Source organism: Gobius niger, assembly GCF_951799975.1.
Source record: "Gobius niger genome assembly, chromosome: 7".
Taxonomy (NCBI): domain Eukaryota; kingdom Metazoa; phylum Chordata; class Actinopteri; order Gobiiformes; family Gobiidae; genus Gobius; species Gobius niger.
In genome coordinates, this window is record NC_136858.1 from 29,572,871 (window position 1) to 29,591,691 (window position 18,821).

The 18,821-nt window shown below is 40.3% G+C and overlaps 1 protein-coding gene across 14 annotated transcripts in view; it reads left to right on the forward strand.

Moving 5' to 3' along the window:
• ablim1a (actin binding LIM protein 1a) overlaps positions 1-18,821 on the forward strand; it is a 109,947-nt gene that overhangs the window by 84,610 nt on the left and 6,516 nt on the right. For 5 of the 14 annotated variants that reach the window (XR_013793019.1, XM_079559755.1, XM_079559746.1 and 2 more), the window contains exons 7-19: positions 2,640-2,727; positions 4,332-4,396; positions 4,654-4,698; positions 5,616-5,693; positions 7,035-7,193; positions 7,663-7,707; positions 9,238-9,273; positions 9,350-9,479; positions 10,073-10,192; positions 14,529-14,633; positions 15,134-15,181; positions 15,968-16,084; positions 17,616-17,701. Coding sequence is in view for 13 of the 14 variants with exons in the window: in XM_079559755.1 (XP_079415881.1) it covers positions 2,640-2,727; positions 4,332-4,396; positions 4,654-4,698; positions 5,616-5,693; positions 7,035-7,193; positions 7,663-7,707; positions 9,238-9,273; positions 9,350-9,479; positions 10,073-10,192; positions 14,529-14,633; positions 15,134-15,181; positions 15,968-16,084; positions 17,616-17,701 (1,122 nt within the window). In the remaining variant the exon portion in view is untranslated. The remainder of the gene's footprint in view (positions 1-2,639; positions 2,728-4,331; positions 4,397-4,653; positions 4,699-5,615; positions 5,694-7,034; positions 7,194-7,662; positions 7,708-9,237; positions 9,274-9,349; positions 9,480-10,072; positions 10,193-14,528; positions 14,634-15,133; positions 15,182-15,967; positions 16,085-17,615; positions 17,702-18,821) is intronic. The other 9 variants (XM_079559758.1, XM_079559756.1, XM_079559752.1 and 6 more) reach the window with 9 other exon arrangements.

Sequence of the window (18,821 nt, forward strand, 5' to 3'; positions counted from 1 at the left end):
AATCCTACCCGCCCAAATACCTGTCTGCATACTCTGGCACTGGACTCTGGATGGCTTTTGTCAAAGTCAATCTAATCTATCTCTAAACAAGGACGCTATGTCCGCAATTAGCTGACAAAATGATGAAGGCTTTACAAAAAATAAAATTAGGATTAGTTGCCTATTTTGAGTGTTGGCCATTTTATGCTCACTACTGCCACCTCAGGTCATACGTGTAACTGCACCTTCTATATTAAAGAGGGGGTATTATGCTTTTTTCAATCACATAGCACCAGTCTATAGCACACTACAATGATGACGAAACCTTCTGTTGGTCTGTAAATGCAGTAAATTAAAATAACTGCCTTGTATAAAATTGCTCTCTCAAAATGGCTGTAGCGAATGTCTTGAAATAGGCCTCTGTCTCTTTAAGAACCTCTGACCCTTTCCGACACGCCCCCTCCACACGCTGTCTGTGGCATCAGTGGGGAGGGGGCTCTGCTGAGGAGCAGTGGTTGGTTACTCGGCTGGTGACGAAAGGTCTGAGGCGTCTCCAGGAGGTGGGGGCGTTCCTAGGAGGACTCAGGCAAACTTATCCCTAAAATGGCCGCCATCAGAGTTTTTACAGATTACTCAAAAATACGTGAATGTGCCAAGGCAACACTTCAGGCATGTTTTTAATGAAGGAATGACATAACAACATGATTTAAAGCTTGAAAAAGTCGATTTTGCATAATACCTCCCCTTTAAAGGGATGTTTCAGGATTTTTGACATAGGGCCTCATTTCCTAGTTATCCAGAGTGTTGCTGATTTCTGGAGATATTTTTTTTGTAATTCATGCAGTTCTTGTATTTGAAGAGTTTCGTGGCGATAGGCTAAGGCTAGTGCATTTCTATGGTATCAGTTAGCCTGCATTAAAAACAGTCTGACTCACTCCACAGTGCACCTGAGGCAAATCACTTATAACGCCAGACTAACCATATAAATGTCTGTGTCGATAGAATAATTTTTGGATTATAACTGACCTTGCATCACATGAATGATCTTTGAGGGACTATTTTCAAGCAAATCACTCCGCCACTGCATAGCTTAAACAACCATGAAGCTGATGCTGCTCAAATATAAGTTCTTTTAAATGCAAAATGGTTAAAATGATTCTATCGACAATCGGCAATACAAGCGTAAGCTGTTTTTATGAGGCCACAGTCAGGCTTATTATTATTCATTTAATGAAAAAAGTTTCCTCAATAGTATTTTCCCAATCAAAACATATTTTTATTTTGGAGCTTTTGTGTATAGACCCCGGCGATACACTCCTGATGTATTTTGGTCTCCAGGGAAATTTATTTGGAGACCCTGCTACAGTGCATTTCCCACAGAGGTGCTTTCAGTGCGATGGTAGAAGTTAACGAGGATAAGAAGTTGAATTACATGCGCATCCTTGGCTTAAAAAATAAGTCTTAATAAATAACAATAGGTATCAGTTATTAAAAATACACAATTTAGTGTAATGCACAATAGGATAAAGTTGAGCAGAATGAGTTCGAGTTCAGGCTTCTCATGTGACCCCTTATGAAAATGAATTGCCCACCCCTGATATAGGTGATTCAAAAAGCTTTGTAAGAGTTTTATTAACAATGAAGTATTTACCAATGTTTTATATATGCCGAATAATGTGTAGTTTTAAGTGTTAGGAAAGTTCTTATGTATCGTTAAGCTTGACAGGCTTCTTTTTCCGTATATTCTTGTCCTCCTGACGCTAACGGCTAAAGCTAATTCCTTTGTAGAAAATGACCTGGGTAGCTTTTGGCAGCCATATTGTTCACAGCCACTAAGGGTCTCTCATAACCCATAAAATAGAAAAGCATGAACCCCAAACAGGCCACTAATGCGTCATTTTACTATCCCACAGAGAGGATACAATGCTGCAGTATACACAGTTTGTAGAAGGTGCAATGTGCCACTTTGAAAATGGTCCCTATGCAGACTCTTATGACTGTAAATGACTGTAAAATGCAAATGTTGGCGCATATCTCCACTGAGCCATGCCCTCAGCTGAACTTCTACAATTTCCTTTCGTAATTTGTTTCCTTGGAAGCCGCATAGATAGACATTAGGAGAAAAGCAAAAGGCAACTTCAGTAAAAAGATTGACTGGAGACCTCCATCACGCCATTATAGTAATTAGTAAGTCATTGCTTTTTCCTGTAGTTATAGCTCTATCTCTGCATGGCTTAGAATTGTGGCCAAGACTCCATTAATACAATACAAATCATTGGATGGAACAACTTTGGTAAACAATTTTATTTTGTTGTCCTTTTTGAAAACTGTGTCCTGTGTAATTGACCCATCAAGTCCAGATCTAGAGCTTGGTTTGTTCTGGAGCTTTTTGATGATGCTGAGTGTATTTTCTGTTGTGCAATAACCTCTTTGCAAAACTCTGTGCAATAATCTCTGTATCTGCGTCACTTTATCACTTGCACTATGACTGTAAACCTGCACAAATACTGATATTTTTTATTATAGTCTGTTTATTTATTTTTTACAGTTTATACTTATTGCCCCCCTTAAAGTTTTTGTTAGTCATTGTATATAAGGAACCTCTATATCAACCTATTTAAATGTTATCTTATCTCTTATCTTCTGTGCTGTTTTTGCAGGCGGGAGACAAGCACTACCATCCCAGCTGTGCCAGATGCAGCCGCTGTAACCAGATGTTCACAGAGGGAGAGGAGATGTATCTGCAAGGTAAGCACCCGTTACACCTGCCCCAAACCTAAACACGTCATTTAGTGTAACTATGGCGTACGGGACGTTTTATCCCCACAAATAGTTTTCCCCTGTGGCACAGAGTTCTGACGCTCCTGCCTCACGGCGAGAAGGCCCTGGGTTTGATTCCTGCAATAAACATTTACAAGGACGATTCTGGTTTAAAATAATCTTCAAGAGCGAATATGACTTATAAAAGTGTATTGTTGAAATGCTTTTGGGGCATTTCTAATGTAGTACGTCATAATTATGTCCTAAGAACCTGATGCAACTAGAAGTGTGACAATATATCGATTTTCTGATATATCACGATATTTTGTGGGACGATGCGATACTTTTTATTCTGATGTCGATAATTTTGATGACATCATGCATATTAATGAGGTAGCAGTGCTTCACTTTTTTCACAGTCAATAGAGGCCAATAATGATCAAAAACTCAGTCAGAGAAGCATATTACTTTTAATGATTGTTTTTATGATTATAAATAAGAGTACATTGACTTTTTCCTTTTAAATAGAACTGTGGTCTCTTGTTTATTTAAATGTAAATGAAGTCACTGACAGATCTACAGACCCATTTTCAGCGTGTAAGTCAGGGATCATTTATACACACAGAAAGAGGGTTACAAAGCACAGGAAAAAAAATGTAAATGAAGAATAATAGGTTATTTTTGTGTAGTATATTGATTATCGCAGTATCAGTGTATCGTCAGATTATGGTTATCAACTTTCCCAAAATGTTAATCTGGAGCCTTACTTTGCCTGTGCTTCTCAATCTTTTTTAGACTTTCATTCATACTTTGAGTACTCCCTACTTCGAGAGTGATGTTGATAATTAAATGCCTGTTATTAAAAAACATAAAAGATAAAGCAACAAGCTACTGTTAAACTCATGCACTTTACATCTAAAAAATCTGATAATTTATCAGATTCATTTGAAATACAAGCATTTATTATATGACAGATATTTTCATCATTGAAAAATACCTCATAAATATACAAACAAACATGTGCCTTTGCTGTGAGCGGCTCAGCTCTCTATAAGACGTGACTGTAGCTTTACCGGGAGTGGGTACGTCTCCAGCTCGTCTCCATGGAGGGTCAGATGTATTTGAGATTAAAAACAGGTTAGGTCCTCATGCAAAATCCATTCTTTAATTACCCACTGCAGAAATAGCATTTTCTGTGTTGAGCTGGTCATTAGGAGCATGTTTTGTACTGATAGCAACAGTATAGTCCAAAAGATAACGCAGTGTGCCTTTAAATGATCTGAGGCTCTTTCATACTGTCTTTCGAAGTTTTGATCATTTGAGTCTCTTCTTTTCGTTTTTATTTAGTCCTATTTCAGTCAATGACAGTATCTGGATATTTTAGTCATAGTTTTAGTCTCATAAACAACTTTGAATTTAGTTTTAGTCCAATTTTAATCAGCCAAAATATTACTTAAATATTGTAACAAAATTAACACTTTTGGTCACACACCTTCCAGAGGTCCCCGTACCCCTGGTTTGGAAACACTGTGCTCTACCATGACCACTAATCTAATCTAATCTAATCCATGTCTTCTTGCTTTTGTCTTCAGGGTCAACAGTGTGGCATCCCGGCTGCAAGAACACCACCAGGACAGAGGAGAGACATAGAGAGAGGGTACGACATTGGACTTTTTTCTTCTGCCTTGATTTGCTAAAACTCTTTATAAAACGGAATCTTTAGAACCCACTCCCCCCTTGCTGCCCCCTTGTTGAGCTGCTAAGCCTTATCTACACTTCCTGTTTTGGCTTTTGCATGCGTCGCTAGTTGCTACTGTATGTTGTCTTGATTGCTCGATGTAACTTGTACTCGGGCTGGTGATGAGGCAGTACCCCTCTGTGATGTCCTGTGCTCCCCTCTCCCTTCTTCCACAGCTACTGCCACCGTCCCTCTTATTCCTCCAAAAAACGCAAAGGCAGGTACTGTATTCACTATTGGCTATGAGACGGCATTACCCTCCACCGTTGTGTTGTCCTGTCTTCAATAGTGTCTGTGAAAAGGACACGGTGCACTGTATGTCGCCCCCTCCTGGAGGCCGCCTGCATTGCCGCCTGTGTGTCACATTTTGGAGCCATTCCGTCTTGTCTTTGAGCACTCGTCATATCGTTTCAAGGCATGAGATGGATTTGGTAAAAAAGCACTCGCAATCTCTCGCAACAAAAACGGCTAATTTGTCTTTTGGAAAACCCCCATTCAGCCAATCCCCATTTGCTACGTTCAGGATCGCTGCCATTTCTCATAAAAGCACTTTTTTTCTTGAAAGCCACTCATTCATTTAGCAGAATTATAAATGAATGACTTAATCATGAAATAACATGGTGTGTCGACTTACTCTGTGTCAAATATCAGGTTGTGCTGCCGTCATTGCCCATTCACTGTGGAAACCTTTTAGAGAGGAATGTCAGATGTGGAGCTGCACGATAGAGAAGTAGTGATTATTATTATAAATGATCTTTTTCTCTTTGGTAATGAAGGTAATGAAGGTAATGAAGTACGTATTACTAGTTTCAGTGATGAAGTACTTTGCTTGAACCTTTATCTGTGGTTCAAACGTGTTAAACCTCTTTTGGATTACATTTTTTGTGCAATACCTGATAACTTTTTTAGGCTCTTTTGTTGTAGTATTTTTACCCATCCAAGCTTGCAATCAAAACGCTATCAAGAAATGTTTTTCACTAATAGCGTTATGTACATGTTGATATGACATCGGTGTGACACATTTTCAACATGGGCCTCTACATACGTCAGCAGAATGGGCCTAACAACTTTAGGAAAAGCCTGATTGTCGAACTAACCTTTAAAATAACCTTTTACCATGTGCTTTTCTTTTTTACAGCCAACGCGGTCGTCGTCCGAAAGTATTTGTTCCCGACCTGGTTCAAGCATACCTGGCTCACCGGGTCACACCATCTATGTAAGATTTATCTTTGTGCATTTCTGAAAGTTAATATTTCCTTACAGCGGGTAAAATATGCATTGGATGTGTTGGGATTTTTCTCAGTGAATATATTTCCAGAGCTGCTATTGTTAGAAACAGTTTTACCAGATGTGGGCGACAAGTGTAATCCACACATGCAAAGAAATCAAACCATAGATGTCCATGAATTATCTGTAATGACTCGGGTAAAGGACTGTCACTATAACAAAGTTTGAAACCTGATATATTGAGGCTGGAAAATATTGTGATAAAAGATATAATTGAGGACCAATTAAAGCAGTACTAAGTAACGTGTTTACCTTAATAAATCCTTCTCGTAGTCCCTGTGGGGGTAATACAAGTGTTTATGGGATGATTGGAGGGTCTTTCATCTCCCCCCTGGTGAATCACGGGCTTAGCTAACTGCGGGCTAACGTCACTTTAAACAGTATTTAAAGCAAAGTTTGAGTGAAAAAAATGATTTCCATTGTATAATTGGATGCACAATATCCCTCTCTCTCTTCGCCTTTCCTGTCAGCTCTCTCCAAGACAATTAATAAGTTGAAAAATCGTAACTTGCTACAACACCTGCAGTTGCGCTTATGGCCTCTTGGGGGAAGAGTTACTTAGTACTGCTTTAATGCCACTGAAACTAACGTAAAAAAGAGGAATCTCACATTATAATAACTACACCTTATTTAGCCTTAATAAAAGATGAGTTAACTCTTAATTCATCATGAACAATTCATTAGTTAAGTGTTGGTAACACTTAATAACTGCTTAACAATGAATAAGTGAAGCATGTGAACTATTCATTATGAGTTAGGCATGAACTGTCGTAGTTAAGTAGTTATTACGTGTTAGTCACACTCGACCTCTTGCCACCCGCCTTAACCAAGTGCATTTCTTCCAGTTCGGCATGACCCAAAATCTAAAAGCTTCTTGACTGTAGCTTACAGACTATAAGCCAGTGTAACGGAAAAAAAGTGACGACAACACGGTGAGGAAAAGAATCTGCTTAGAAAAATGAGGCGTTTCACTGGCCTATAGGCTGTAAACCTTTACTTTAGCTGGACTGGACAAAATGCACCTGGTTAAGGCGGGGGTTAAAAGGTTAAAGTTTTCTGAAAAGCATTATGAGAGGATTGTGAAATACTGGTCATATCTGGCAACGCTTTCACATCAATAGCACCTTTTGAGATATTTTATACTGAGCCAAACGTTAACATGTCCAATACTTATTCTCCCCACTGTATCTATGAGTATTGTAATTCTGTGCAGTGGTAACTCCCTTGTACCCGTTTGTGAGTGCTCCTCTGTCTCTGTCTGTCTCCCTAGGCAAAAGTAGACAATGAGATCCTTGATTACAGAGACCTAGCTGCCATTCCCAAAGTCAAAGCCATTTATGACATTGAGCGCCCCGACCTTATAACCTATGAACCCATGTACACCACCTCTTTGGACGAGCAAGAGGAGAGGAGGGAGAGTGTGGGAGAGGTAACTGTTGCCTGCATGATCCTCTGTCTGCATGCACGCTGTCCATCACATAAATATGACTGTATGTTGTTTAAAAAGTGGTTCTCTTTGCAACGCAACGCTCCTGGACCTTCTGCTGTCTAGAAATCTTATAAATGTTTTGATTCACACAAGAGAAATACCTTTTAGACTTAGATTTAGGAGTTTATTTAAGGGTGATGTAGTTTTAAATTACTAGTTTAAGCACAAACAAGGCAACAGATGCAACAGGTCTGTCCCGAAGTAGACTTCAAGAGCATAAGGCATAACAATTACAGCAGCACTACACGTTAAACATGCAAAGGCCTGATCAAATGCAGCATGAATAACAACAAAATAGGCTTAGATCTGGTTCATCACCATGGTTTAGACTAAGGTTAGTTCTAATCATTCTTTTTATACCTGTACGTTCCTACTCAGGCCTCTCTTACGCATTGTCTCTCTCTCGTAGCTCCACACTGCCAGGAGAGAACGTTCACCACTGCCTGATGACAAGGTAAGTTTAGTCAATGACACAGCGACAAAAAGAGCCTGTCATCAAGCATATTGTTATTATTATTGCTTATTATGCAAGCCTTTCAGGGCAAAAGATTGACCCTGCCATAACACTTTCCAAAGACTTTCTTGTCCAAGTTTCTAGATGTAGGTTCAAGCACCTGCCTTGATCCTGTGCTGAGCAGGCCTAAAGTAGAATACTACGTGTGTGACTTTGCCCAAATCTAAAAGCTTCTCGACTGGCGTTCACAACCTACAGGCCAAAGTAACTACAAAACTGATCTAAATGGATCTTTTTCCTCCCCTTGTGTCGTGTTGTCGCCACTTTTTCGTCTCGTTTTTGCCACTTTTTTGTTGAGTTTTTGTTACATCGTCGTCTTTTTTTGGTCATAATTTCTGTTGCTGTTTTGTTGCTCTTGTCACATTTTTGTGGCTTTTTTTGTTGTGTTTTCATTGGTGTTTTCTTCTTGTTCTTGTCACTATTTTGACACTTTTTCCAATAAGCTTTTTGATTCGGGTAAAGCCATACTGGAGATAATGTGCTCTGTTCAGGTGGGGGTTAAGAGGTTAAAGCTGCTGCATACATTTTTTTTTCCCTCATTGTAGAGAGAAATCCTTGCAGTATATTGTGTTCAAAATGGATCACTGTTTGCTGTCTGAAGTGTATTATAAAGTGTTTCAGACACAGTAAACCACGATGGTGTCAGCAGGGCGGTTGTTGTTTGCATTCCCATGAACCTCCCTCCCTGAAAGTTGTAAAATGTGCTACGGACTTTGAAGACTTTTTGATAGGAAGGACTTCTGACACCACGGACAGTTTAAACTTAAAGGGATATTTCAGGATTTTTGACATAGGGCCTCATATCCTAGTTATCCAGAGTGTTGCTGATTTCTGGAGATATATGTATATTTTAATTCATGCAGTCCTTATATTTGAAGAGTTTAGTGGTGCTAGGCTAGTGCTCGGCTAGCACATGTCTATGGTAACTAGTAGCCTGCATTAAAAACCTCTTCAAAAACATCGGGTACTCTTCAAAAACATCGGGTTGCCATATCTGATTTGTAGAAAGCTCCTTTGTGAATTCCAAGTGTAGTAATCCCGACCGCAGGTAAACTACTGTAGATCCGATAACCTAGCAGATCACTCCGCCGCTGCATAGCTTACAACCAGGAAGCTGATGCTGCTCACATATAGGCTCTTCTAAATGCATAATGCTTATATTTAAACAATTATTCAGTAAACACAGACATTTATATGGGTAGTCTGGTGTTATAAGTGTTTTGCCTCCGGTGCACTGTGCTTGGGTCAGACTGTTTTTAATGCAGGCTACTAGTTGCCATAGACATGCACTAGCCTGGCACTAGCCTAGCACCACTAAACTCTTGAAATATAAGGAATTATATCTCCAGAAATCATCAACACTCTGGATGACTAGGAAATGAGGCCCCATGTCAAAAATCCCTTTAAGGCGCTCTCACTATCATTGTTTTAAATGCACACAAAAAAAGTTCAATGTTTTGTTTTCCCTAGTCCTCAAGAAACATGTCGCCCACTCCATCATGTGAGGTGAGCGTAACATACCGCACACAACCTCCGTCTAATGCAGTGTTTTGTACGAAATACTGAACACTTTTGTCTCCAGGGCTCGTACGACAGACGGGAGCGTATCCTGCAGCGGTCGACCAGCCAGGGCTCCATCGGGTCTCCGGTTTATAACAGACACAACTACATCCCCACGCTGTCCCGGTCCCCCCAGCACTTCCATCGACCCGGTGAGCCCTGCAGCAGAGACCACAGCACACGTTAATAAAGATATCATTGCGTTTCAGGATGAAAGATGATCACCTGCCATAACAATACGGATGACACTTTTTCACCTTGAAGCTCCCACTGACAAGTTAATTTATCTCGCGACAGGGAGCGTCACTAAAATTAACTTTTAGGTTGTACTTGTGAAGGGTTTCTTCCCAAATGAAACTACTTGAAACAACTTGAAAGTGAATTTTTGGCACATCCCCAAAGCAATAACATTTACATTAGTTCAAATCTGAAATCATTTTGGCTTCATTTGTGTGACTTATCTATAAGAAGGGGGGGGTCTAGTTAGTAACTAAACTGTTGATCAAAACTGCTATAATTAAGATTCATCAACAAATTCAAAAAACCTTTTAACTAATGTGAATATTTTGCTGATTCGTTTCATAGAGCAACCTTGTTTTCAGGATACCTTTCTTAAATTTCTTTTATTTTTCTCACCTTTTAACCCCTCTATCCCCTCCCCTCACTCTCTCACCCCTCACCCCTCCCTGCCTCCTGCTCTCGGGTGTTCACTGCGCCCCTGTCCTGTGCGCCTGTCCCGCCGCAGAGGCTCTGACAGGGATGCAGAGGCTGTGCTCCTCTCTGTGCAGTAACAGTGTGGGCTCTAAAAACAGTGACTCACGCCCCACCTCCCCTTTCAGACACCACTTCCTGCCCCATAGCACAGGTAAGGGCCCAGGCCACTGCTGTGTGCTGCCCCCTACTGGCAATGCGTCACCTCCATCATCACCAGGACTTCAGTATCACGGGCAATATCAATGAATGGACCAAAGAATACTTCAGTGTGAAGGCTGTGGAAATAAAGCTTTAGCCTTCGACAAACGTGTTCAGGCGGATACGAGGAATATCATGTGAGACGAATATGTGCACTGGCCCCCCCTTTACCACCTGAAGGTGACACTTCCAGGGCCTTAGTGAAGAATTGAAAATCCATGTCCACCTAGAGATGCGCATACTGTGCAAAACTCTGTACGCTTTTCCATATGTGTGTACTTCACTTTTCTCTGTTAATCAACCTTAACATTAGATCGGGGCATATGTGAAATATTTCATGGTTTATATCGCTGCTACTGCTGCAAAGGACTTGGTCATGTGTCCGTTAGAATTTAGCAAGCATTGAGTCATTAGCTGTCGCGTTAACTAATCATCATCATCGCTCCTCATTTGTCTATACAGTATGTAAAAATCTGAAGCAATTTTTTGACACAAACCCCTCACATGACACGGCTGCTGTAGAGCTTTTTTTTTTTTTTCATTTCTATGTACGACATACAGAAAACTACAGCTTTGATCCAGATTTCCTGTCATAGATAAAATCCAAAAGTAATTTTGCACTCGAGCTGTGTTTGTCACGGTGCCATTGATTTGTTTGCATGCTGTTAGGTAAAAATGAAAGTACCACATATTGTTTTTAGCATGTTTAATTGATAAATGATAAATAGATAGTATGTATACCGTAATTTCCAGCCTATGAGCCTCTACTTTTTTCCCACGCTTTGAACCCTGCGGCCAATATGATGGTGCGCCCAATATATAGGCGCCAACAGGCACTAGAGGCACTCTCTTTTAAAGAGGGGTATTACGCAAAATCGACTTTTTAAAGCTTTACATCATGTTATTATGTCATTCCCTCATTAAAAACATGCCTGAAGTGTTGCCTTGGCACATTCACGTATTTTTGAGTAATCTGTAAAAACTCTGATGGCAGCCATTTTAGGGATAGGTTTGCCTGAGTCCTCCTAGGAACGCCTCCACCTCCTGGAGACGCCTCAGACCTTTCGTCACCAGCCGAGTAACCAACCACTGCTCCTCAGCAGAACCCCCCCCCTCCCCCCCCACTGATGCTTCAGACAGCGTGTGGAGGGGGCGTGTCGGAAAGGGTCAGAGGTTCTTAAAGAGACAGAGGCCTATTTCAAGACATTCAGTACAGCCATTTTGAGAGAGCAATTTTATACAAGGCAGTTATTCTAATTTACTGCATTTACAGACCAACAGAAGGTTTGGTCATCATTGTAGTGTGCTATAGACTGGTGCTATGTGATTGAAAAAAGCATAATACCCCCTCTTTAAAAAGATGAAGGCTCACTTTAGCCTAAATGTCAAAGGGCTTTGCTCGCCTGGGGAGCAGTCTGAGCTGGAGATGTGGCCACAACACGAACGAGTTATACGTCACATCCGTACACTTCCACATGTACGGATGTGGTCGGCTACACTGGCCATTTCTGTTTGCCTTTTTTATGCGTTTATCACTGCCGTCCCTGCCGCCAATAAGGTGTCTCTTCCTCCTCATCCGAGCCATGGGCCGCTCTGACCGAATGCACGGCACTATGAAAACCTGCGGCTTATGTTCGAGTGCGGCCTGGATGTGTACAAGGTCGCACTTTTAGCTGGCACGGCTTATAGTAAGGTGCGTTTAATTGACCCAATTTTACGGGTAATACCAATGCGAAATTGCCCAAAGGCAGATTCAAACCGCTGTTATGACATTTCCACTTTATCGTCAAGTCGTCTGTTGGTCCCTTCATTTATATTGTCAAAGGCCACCAGCAACAATCCATTTTGTCATCACACGTGGACCTTTTGCCATTTCCCAAAGACATCATCAGAGACGTGGCTTCAGTGTGACATGAACCTCACTCTAACCAGCATGAACTCTGTCCTTTGAACTAACCCGGCATCGCACACCGACACAGCACTGACTTTTGCACGAACTTGAGAAATGTTTTTTTAATCCAAATTCATTGTGCGAAGTGACAGCTCCTCCAGTGCGGGTGACGGATGAGTTGTCTCGCTGTCAGTCTCTCTCCAGACTTAACTGTGTGAATGAGATTTGAAGTGCCACAATTGTGAGCTTGCTGTTGCATGAAAAGAGGCATTAATATTTCATAACTGAACTGCAACTGAACTGTGAACGCCAATATAGAGTTCATAAATCATGCGCACCAGCAGAGGTGGAAAGCAATAGGGTAATAAAGTTGTTGAGAGTATATTTTCTAAACCCAACAGCTTTAGTTTATAATTGTTTTAAGTGGATACGTGAGGGGGTAAAAATAAATGATACAGTCGTAGGATTTTCAAATATGTAAAAGTGTAAGATTTTCGCAGTAAAAGTAGCTGAAGTAGTGTCAACTCATTCTAAACTTTCCTATCACATTTTAACATCCCAATTATCAACAAGGATAAGTTTAGCAGGGTCACTGTCACAAAAATGTTAAAGAAACTACCCTCCAGTCCATGAAATTGATACAAATGCTTTATTACTAGATGCACAGTACTTTTTTTTCTTCCATTATCTTAGTTTACATTGTGCACATTGGATAGGGCCTTACTGCGTGGGTTTTTCTTCCATGTACTCCAGTTCCCCCGACCACAAAAACATGTACAATAGGCCAGAGTGTGAGAATGAGTGGTCAGAGGGGTCTTGCTTACGTCAGTCTACCCCAATGGGCGGCTGTGGGTACAGTAAGAGCTTACCACGGAGTAAGACGTGAATGAATAATGACTGCAGTGTGGCGCTTTGAGAAACTTGGTAACACAGGCTTGAAAAGCGCAGTATAAGTGTTAGCATTATTTATTTATTTGTTCACACATTAATGAACGATCATAAACAAGTTGTACACAAATTGTAAATGTGCCAGATTATGACAAAACTGTTCATTTACATCTGTAGTCCCGAGGCAGGTCACACAAGTAAAACAATGTATTAATACAAAACACAATTTAAAACTATACATATTACATACAGTTAAACTGAGTGTAGGACTGATTTACTTCAACCTCTTAATCCACACCTGAACAGAGTTTGGCTTTACCCAAATCTAAAAGCTTACTGAATGAAGCGTCAAAATAGAGACAAAACAAGGATGAAAACTCTTCAAATGAGGCGTTGCACTGGCTGCAAGCTCCAGTCCAGAAGCTTTTAGATTTGGGTAAAGCCGCACTGGAGAAAATATGCTCAGTTAAGACGGATGGAAAGAGGTTCAGATGATATTGAAGTTGTTTTTTTAAAAGAGCTATAAGTCGGACATTCTCTTACAGCATGTCTGCAGGAAGGCTGTTCCAAGATTCTGACGTTGTTCTTCTGTGTGGGATCTCCACATCTCCTCCAGAGGAGGCTCTGGTGCGGAGACCCCTCACTGCTTTAGGTTTAATGTAGTTAGAGAGTGGAGGCAGGGAAAGACCATGAAGGCAACAGTTTTCAAAATGTATGACATTTTGAAAATTAAAAAAAAAGCATTTTATATTTTTCCAGGATATTGCAGTGATGATACGACCAAGGCTTTTGATCATTATTACCTCATGCCTGTGAAGAATTGGGATGTTAGAAAAATTAGGAATGAGTTTGGAGTTTTTACATCAACTATTTAAAATTCATGCACTCCCCCTTTCATTGTTTAACACATGCCTTAACATTCTGTGGGGGTCATTTACCAAGCATTTGCCCGAGTGCAAAACTAGTAGAACGTGCAAAATTGGAGTATCTGAATATTTTAAAACATTTTTACTCATGCAGAATTCTCTCATTTACATATCGCATTTATAGCCTTACTACAGTATTACAAAAAATATCATATTATGGTAAACTAGGTGCAACATGCTTGCACATAGCAATATTTAATTTTCCAGCTAGCACTTGCTATTTAACACCTGTCTCGATAAGGTTAAGGTTAAGGTATACTTTATTAATCCCCGTAGGGAAATTCATTCTCTGCATTTGACCCATCCTCAATGCCGCTGGGGCGACCTGTAGGAGCAGTGCGCTGATAAATGACCCCCTATGTGCGCTACTCCGCAACAGTACTTACTCTCATACCTCAAATGCCTTTTCCACCTCTGCCTGTATTTCTCTATTTCAATCTGCAACATGTAACATCATTAACTCCATCAAAGCACAGCCAGACTCGCCCCATCTCTGAAGTGTGTCCGCCCGCTCACTGCTGCCTCGTACACACTGTCCCGCCGACACTGGTGCTTACATTGTTGTTCTGGTTCTTCTCATGGAGGCACTGACCCGCCCAGTGGCCGCAGCTCCCCTCTCCCGCTCAGGCCCGACAGCCGGCCGGGCACCCCGCCTCTGTCTCTGACCCCCAAACATTTCCACCTCCCAGGTATTTATCTATCTGTCTGTTTCTGTGGGAGTGGAGCGCACCCTGTCACTGCTCCTGTCTGTTTGACCCCGACCAAGCTCAAATCCAGTCATACCCCGAGAAAGTTGTTGTAGAAGCTGTAGACAAAATATTAAATTAAATGCAAGGTTCAAATAATTGCTGAGCAGAATAGATTAAGGAAAAATGTATTGCTTTGAATATTTATCGGGGTATGAGTAAATTTGGACTTGTATTGTTCTGTGTGGCACAACCTTATCCTCAACATTTTTTCCATAGTCAGTTTTCCATCTGTTTTTTCAATATCTGCCTAAATGTGTCTCTGTAATTGAATTCCATGTTTTCTCCAAATGTTTTAGCCTCATACCATCCACACATATGTATATCAACATTACAGTAACTCCAACTATGTAAAATGTCCGTCATTCATTCATTGTTACTACATTTTTTGTATATTGTCCCTTTTCGATTGATTTAACATGTTCTTCATGGTGTGTTTTCAGATCAAGGAAGCAACATCTACAGAAAACCCCCAATCTACAAACAACATGGTGAATCTTTCTCTTTGGATTATACTGTTAGCAAATAGTTAAAGTTATATATTGTATTTGGATATACTGTATGTGTCCATAACGTGAGGCGTCAATGTCCCGTTTGAAGTCTGTCTCCGACCCTCTTCTGTCTGACCCTCTGCTAATTTAGTTTCGTCTTTACCGAGTGAAAACAATATCTGTCCATATGAATTGATATTGATATTTTGAACCATGTGAGGACTAAACCAGAACTTAACTCGAACAAAATACGGACAGAAACACTAAATCTAGTTGAAGCCAGTCTTTGTAATTGGTTAAAAGCATAGTATTTACTGTCCCACACATTTCCTTGATATTTTACACAGCACTGTACATGTTTCTGCCCCCTGAGTGTGGGTTTAATGTATCTTCCTTATGTAAGACGGTGATGAGTCACAGAGAAGGTAAATCCCAAATCTGCACTGAGTCCCGGCGCTTCAGCATAAAAATATCCCTTTTGCTCTGAGTCATTGACTTGCTGAAGGCTCAAGACAAAGCATTATAGTTTTTTAAATTTAAGCTAGTGTGAAGCAAAATGTCCCCTGCAATTTGAGGTTGTGACCAGAGGTGGGTAGTAATGAAATCAGACAATACTCTAACTTTTACTCTAATGATAATCACTACTTCTATGTGGTATTTGTATCTTTTAGAAGTATCAGTCAGCTCTTATTGAGTATAGTTTCAGCTCCGCTACTCACCTCTGATGTGTAGCCCATGTTAGCTCAGTTGCCAGCGGTTACCGACCTGTAGTTACTGCTGCCGTAGCTCGCCAAAGCAAGTCGGCGGATGACATCATTCGTTCGGCCACTTTCCCCGCGGCTCACGCGCCCTCCCTGGACCACAGCGAGGCCCATGACTTGCCCTGCTCCCTGGCTGCTTTAGGTACAGTCCGCTCAGACCGACGCCTGCTCCGCTACGCCTCCAATGGACTGCTTTCAATATTTATATGTTTTCCACCGCTGCTTTCTGCGCTTACACGGCTTAAATAAGGCTTTTGCTTTACATTCCTCTTTTCTTTTTTACAATATTGGGACAATTGGAGTAAATATGTAACCTTTCTTTAGACAGTGGGACGAGGGAACCCATATAAAACAGGCTGGACAGGCACAATCCAGTCATCATACAGAGACTCAAGTGAATGAATGAATGAATGAATGAATGAATATTTATTCGGACCATATACAAAACATAAAAACACAAACTTATTTGAACTCAAAATACAACCTGCCATGATTGAGGCAGTTGTGAGCTCAATATCAAATGTGCAACTCAATATTTACAGTGTAGAACAAACAATTTTGTTTTACTTTTTGCACATTTTAGATAAGGCTGGCCGAAAAGGAGTGGGGGGAAGTAAACACTTGTTTAGTCCCACCCCAAGTGCACCCAAGTGCAGAAACTATGCTCTCCTCGAGGGGCGAGAGCATTCACTGCTCTGTCATTGTACTGTCAGATTTTAGTTTTGTTTATTCATTTGAAACTGAGACAGTGAACATGTATTTACCTCAAACAGCAGAGGTGTATCATGCTCGGTTATTGCACTTGTCCTGTTGGAAACACTTTTTTATGTATTGGTTTTTCTTTAATTCCAAGACCATTTATATTGTACATTTTCACTGAAGTCATTTATTTATGAATGAACACATATCAAGTAATGTTTAAACAAAAAATTCAAAATAGCCTTTGATTACTACTTTGCACACTTTTGACATTTTCTTCACAATGTCGTAACCAGAAATTGAAAAAATGGCAAGAATAAAGGGTTTACATTTTTAAGAATGTCCACCCTTTTAATATATAAAACATATTTTGAGTTATTTCACCCTTTTTTGTTTCCTACATAATCCCATGTGTTCATTCATTGTTTAATGTTTTCATTGAGAAATACACAATGTAAACAGTGTTGAAAATTAAGAAATTCCAATACATAGAAAGTGTTTCCAAACTCTAGATACAAAAACAAGGCTCTCAGTCGCTCACACACTGTGCATTACAGAACATCTTTTGCATTAATGACTTGGCTCAGTCTATTCTGTTGCTGCTCGGCTGTTTTTACTGCTACACGTTTCAGAAAACTCCTTTCTGAGAGCACTGAATGTTCAATAGTGCCACAAATGCGTTGGACAGAGATAACTGAGACTGACTTCAAACTTTTGTCTCACATTGTGTTGTCCAAAGATATATATGTTTTACGATCTCAGTAATGTGTGTCTGTCTAGTCAACTCTGTCTTACATTTGTGTGTTCTCTCACACGAAGCGATATCTTTTTAATGTGCTCATCACTGCCCTCCAAACTAAACCATCTGTGCAAAAATAATGTTGCAATAAAATGTTTCACGTCAGCTTGATTTATGTCTTTCATTAAAAGGTTGTGGTGTGACTGGGGTTTGAATGATTGCTGTTCGTGTGCAGGTCCAGAGGGCAGGAGGAGGTCCAGAGACGAGGACGAGGAAGAGGCCTTGAAAAGAAAACAACTCCAAGAAGAGCATCTCAGTAAAGTCAGTCTCAACTAAACCAGGAATTAAGATTAAGATTTATTTAAAGCTTTGTTGTAGACTCTTCTATGAGTGACATGTTTAGATACACTGCATGACCTAAAAATAATTCGGGTACACTTGATTTTTTGGCATTGCAGAAGCTATATATAGATATACATATAGAGCATGCAAGTTTGTTTTGGTCAGGCAGTGTAAAGTGGTACTAGTTCTGACATTGCTTCGTGTACACTGTCTCATATGGACCTCTACCAGAGCTTAGCAGTACTAAGTAGCGTGTTTACCTTAACAAATCCTTTTCATAGTCCCTCTGGGGGTAATACAAGTGTTAATGGGATGATTGGGGGGGTCTTTCATCTCCCACTGGTGTCTCTGGCCAGAAAACCACACTTGACTCTGTGCATAACTTCAAATCATACAACGCCGCCCAAGAAGTGACTTCCTGTTTCGATCCAGCACACCAAAATAAAAGCACACAGCTTGTCTCATTGGTTAGCTCAGCAGGCGCTTGCAACATTACAAGAATATAATTAAATACACACATTTTAAGTGTTTTGTCTGTTAATAGTTAGGCAGAAAGAAAGATGAACTAATGAATTTCTGAACTAATGAATATGATGGTGCTTTTATTTTGGTGTCCTGGACCTTAACAGGAAGTCACTTCTTGGGCGGCATTGTTATGATTTGAAGTTATGCCATCGGGTCACCAATACACACTATTGGAATCACGAAGAAGAAGCTAACAGGCTAATGGGCAAAGCTAACTGTGGGCTAGCGCCACTTAAACAGTATCTACAGCCAATTTTGAGTGAAATAAGTTATCTCCATTGTATAATTGGATGTACAATATTCCTCTTTCCCTTTGTCTTTTCTGTCAGTGTGTTATTTACTCTCACGGACAATTAATGACTAAAAAAACGCAACATGCTACGACACCTGCAGCGGTGCTTATGGCCTCTAGGGGCAAGAGTTACATATTACTGCTTTAATTAGTGGCCTTTCTATAAATATTATCGATTTATAAAAAAAAAAAAATGTATCAAGTGGCTGTATTATCTTCTTCTATAGTCAAGTTTATCAAGTGTATCAAGGAAAAACCTTTAAAGTCTGACTGGAAGTGAAA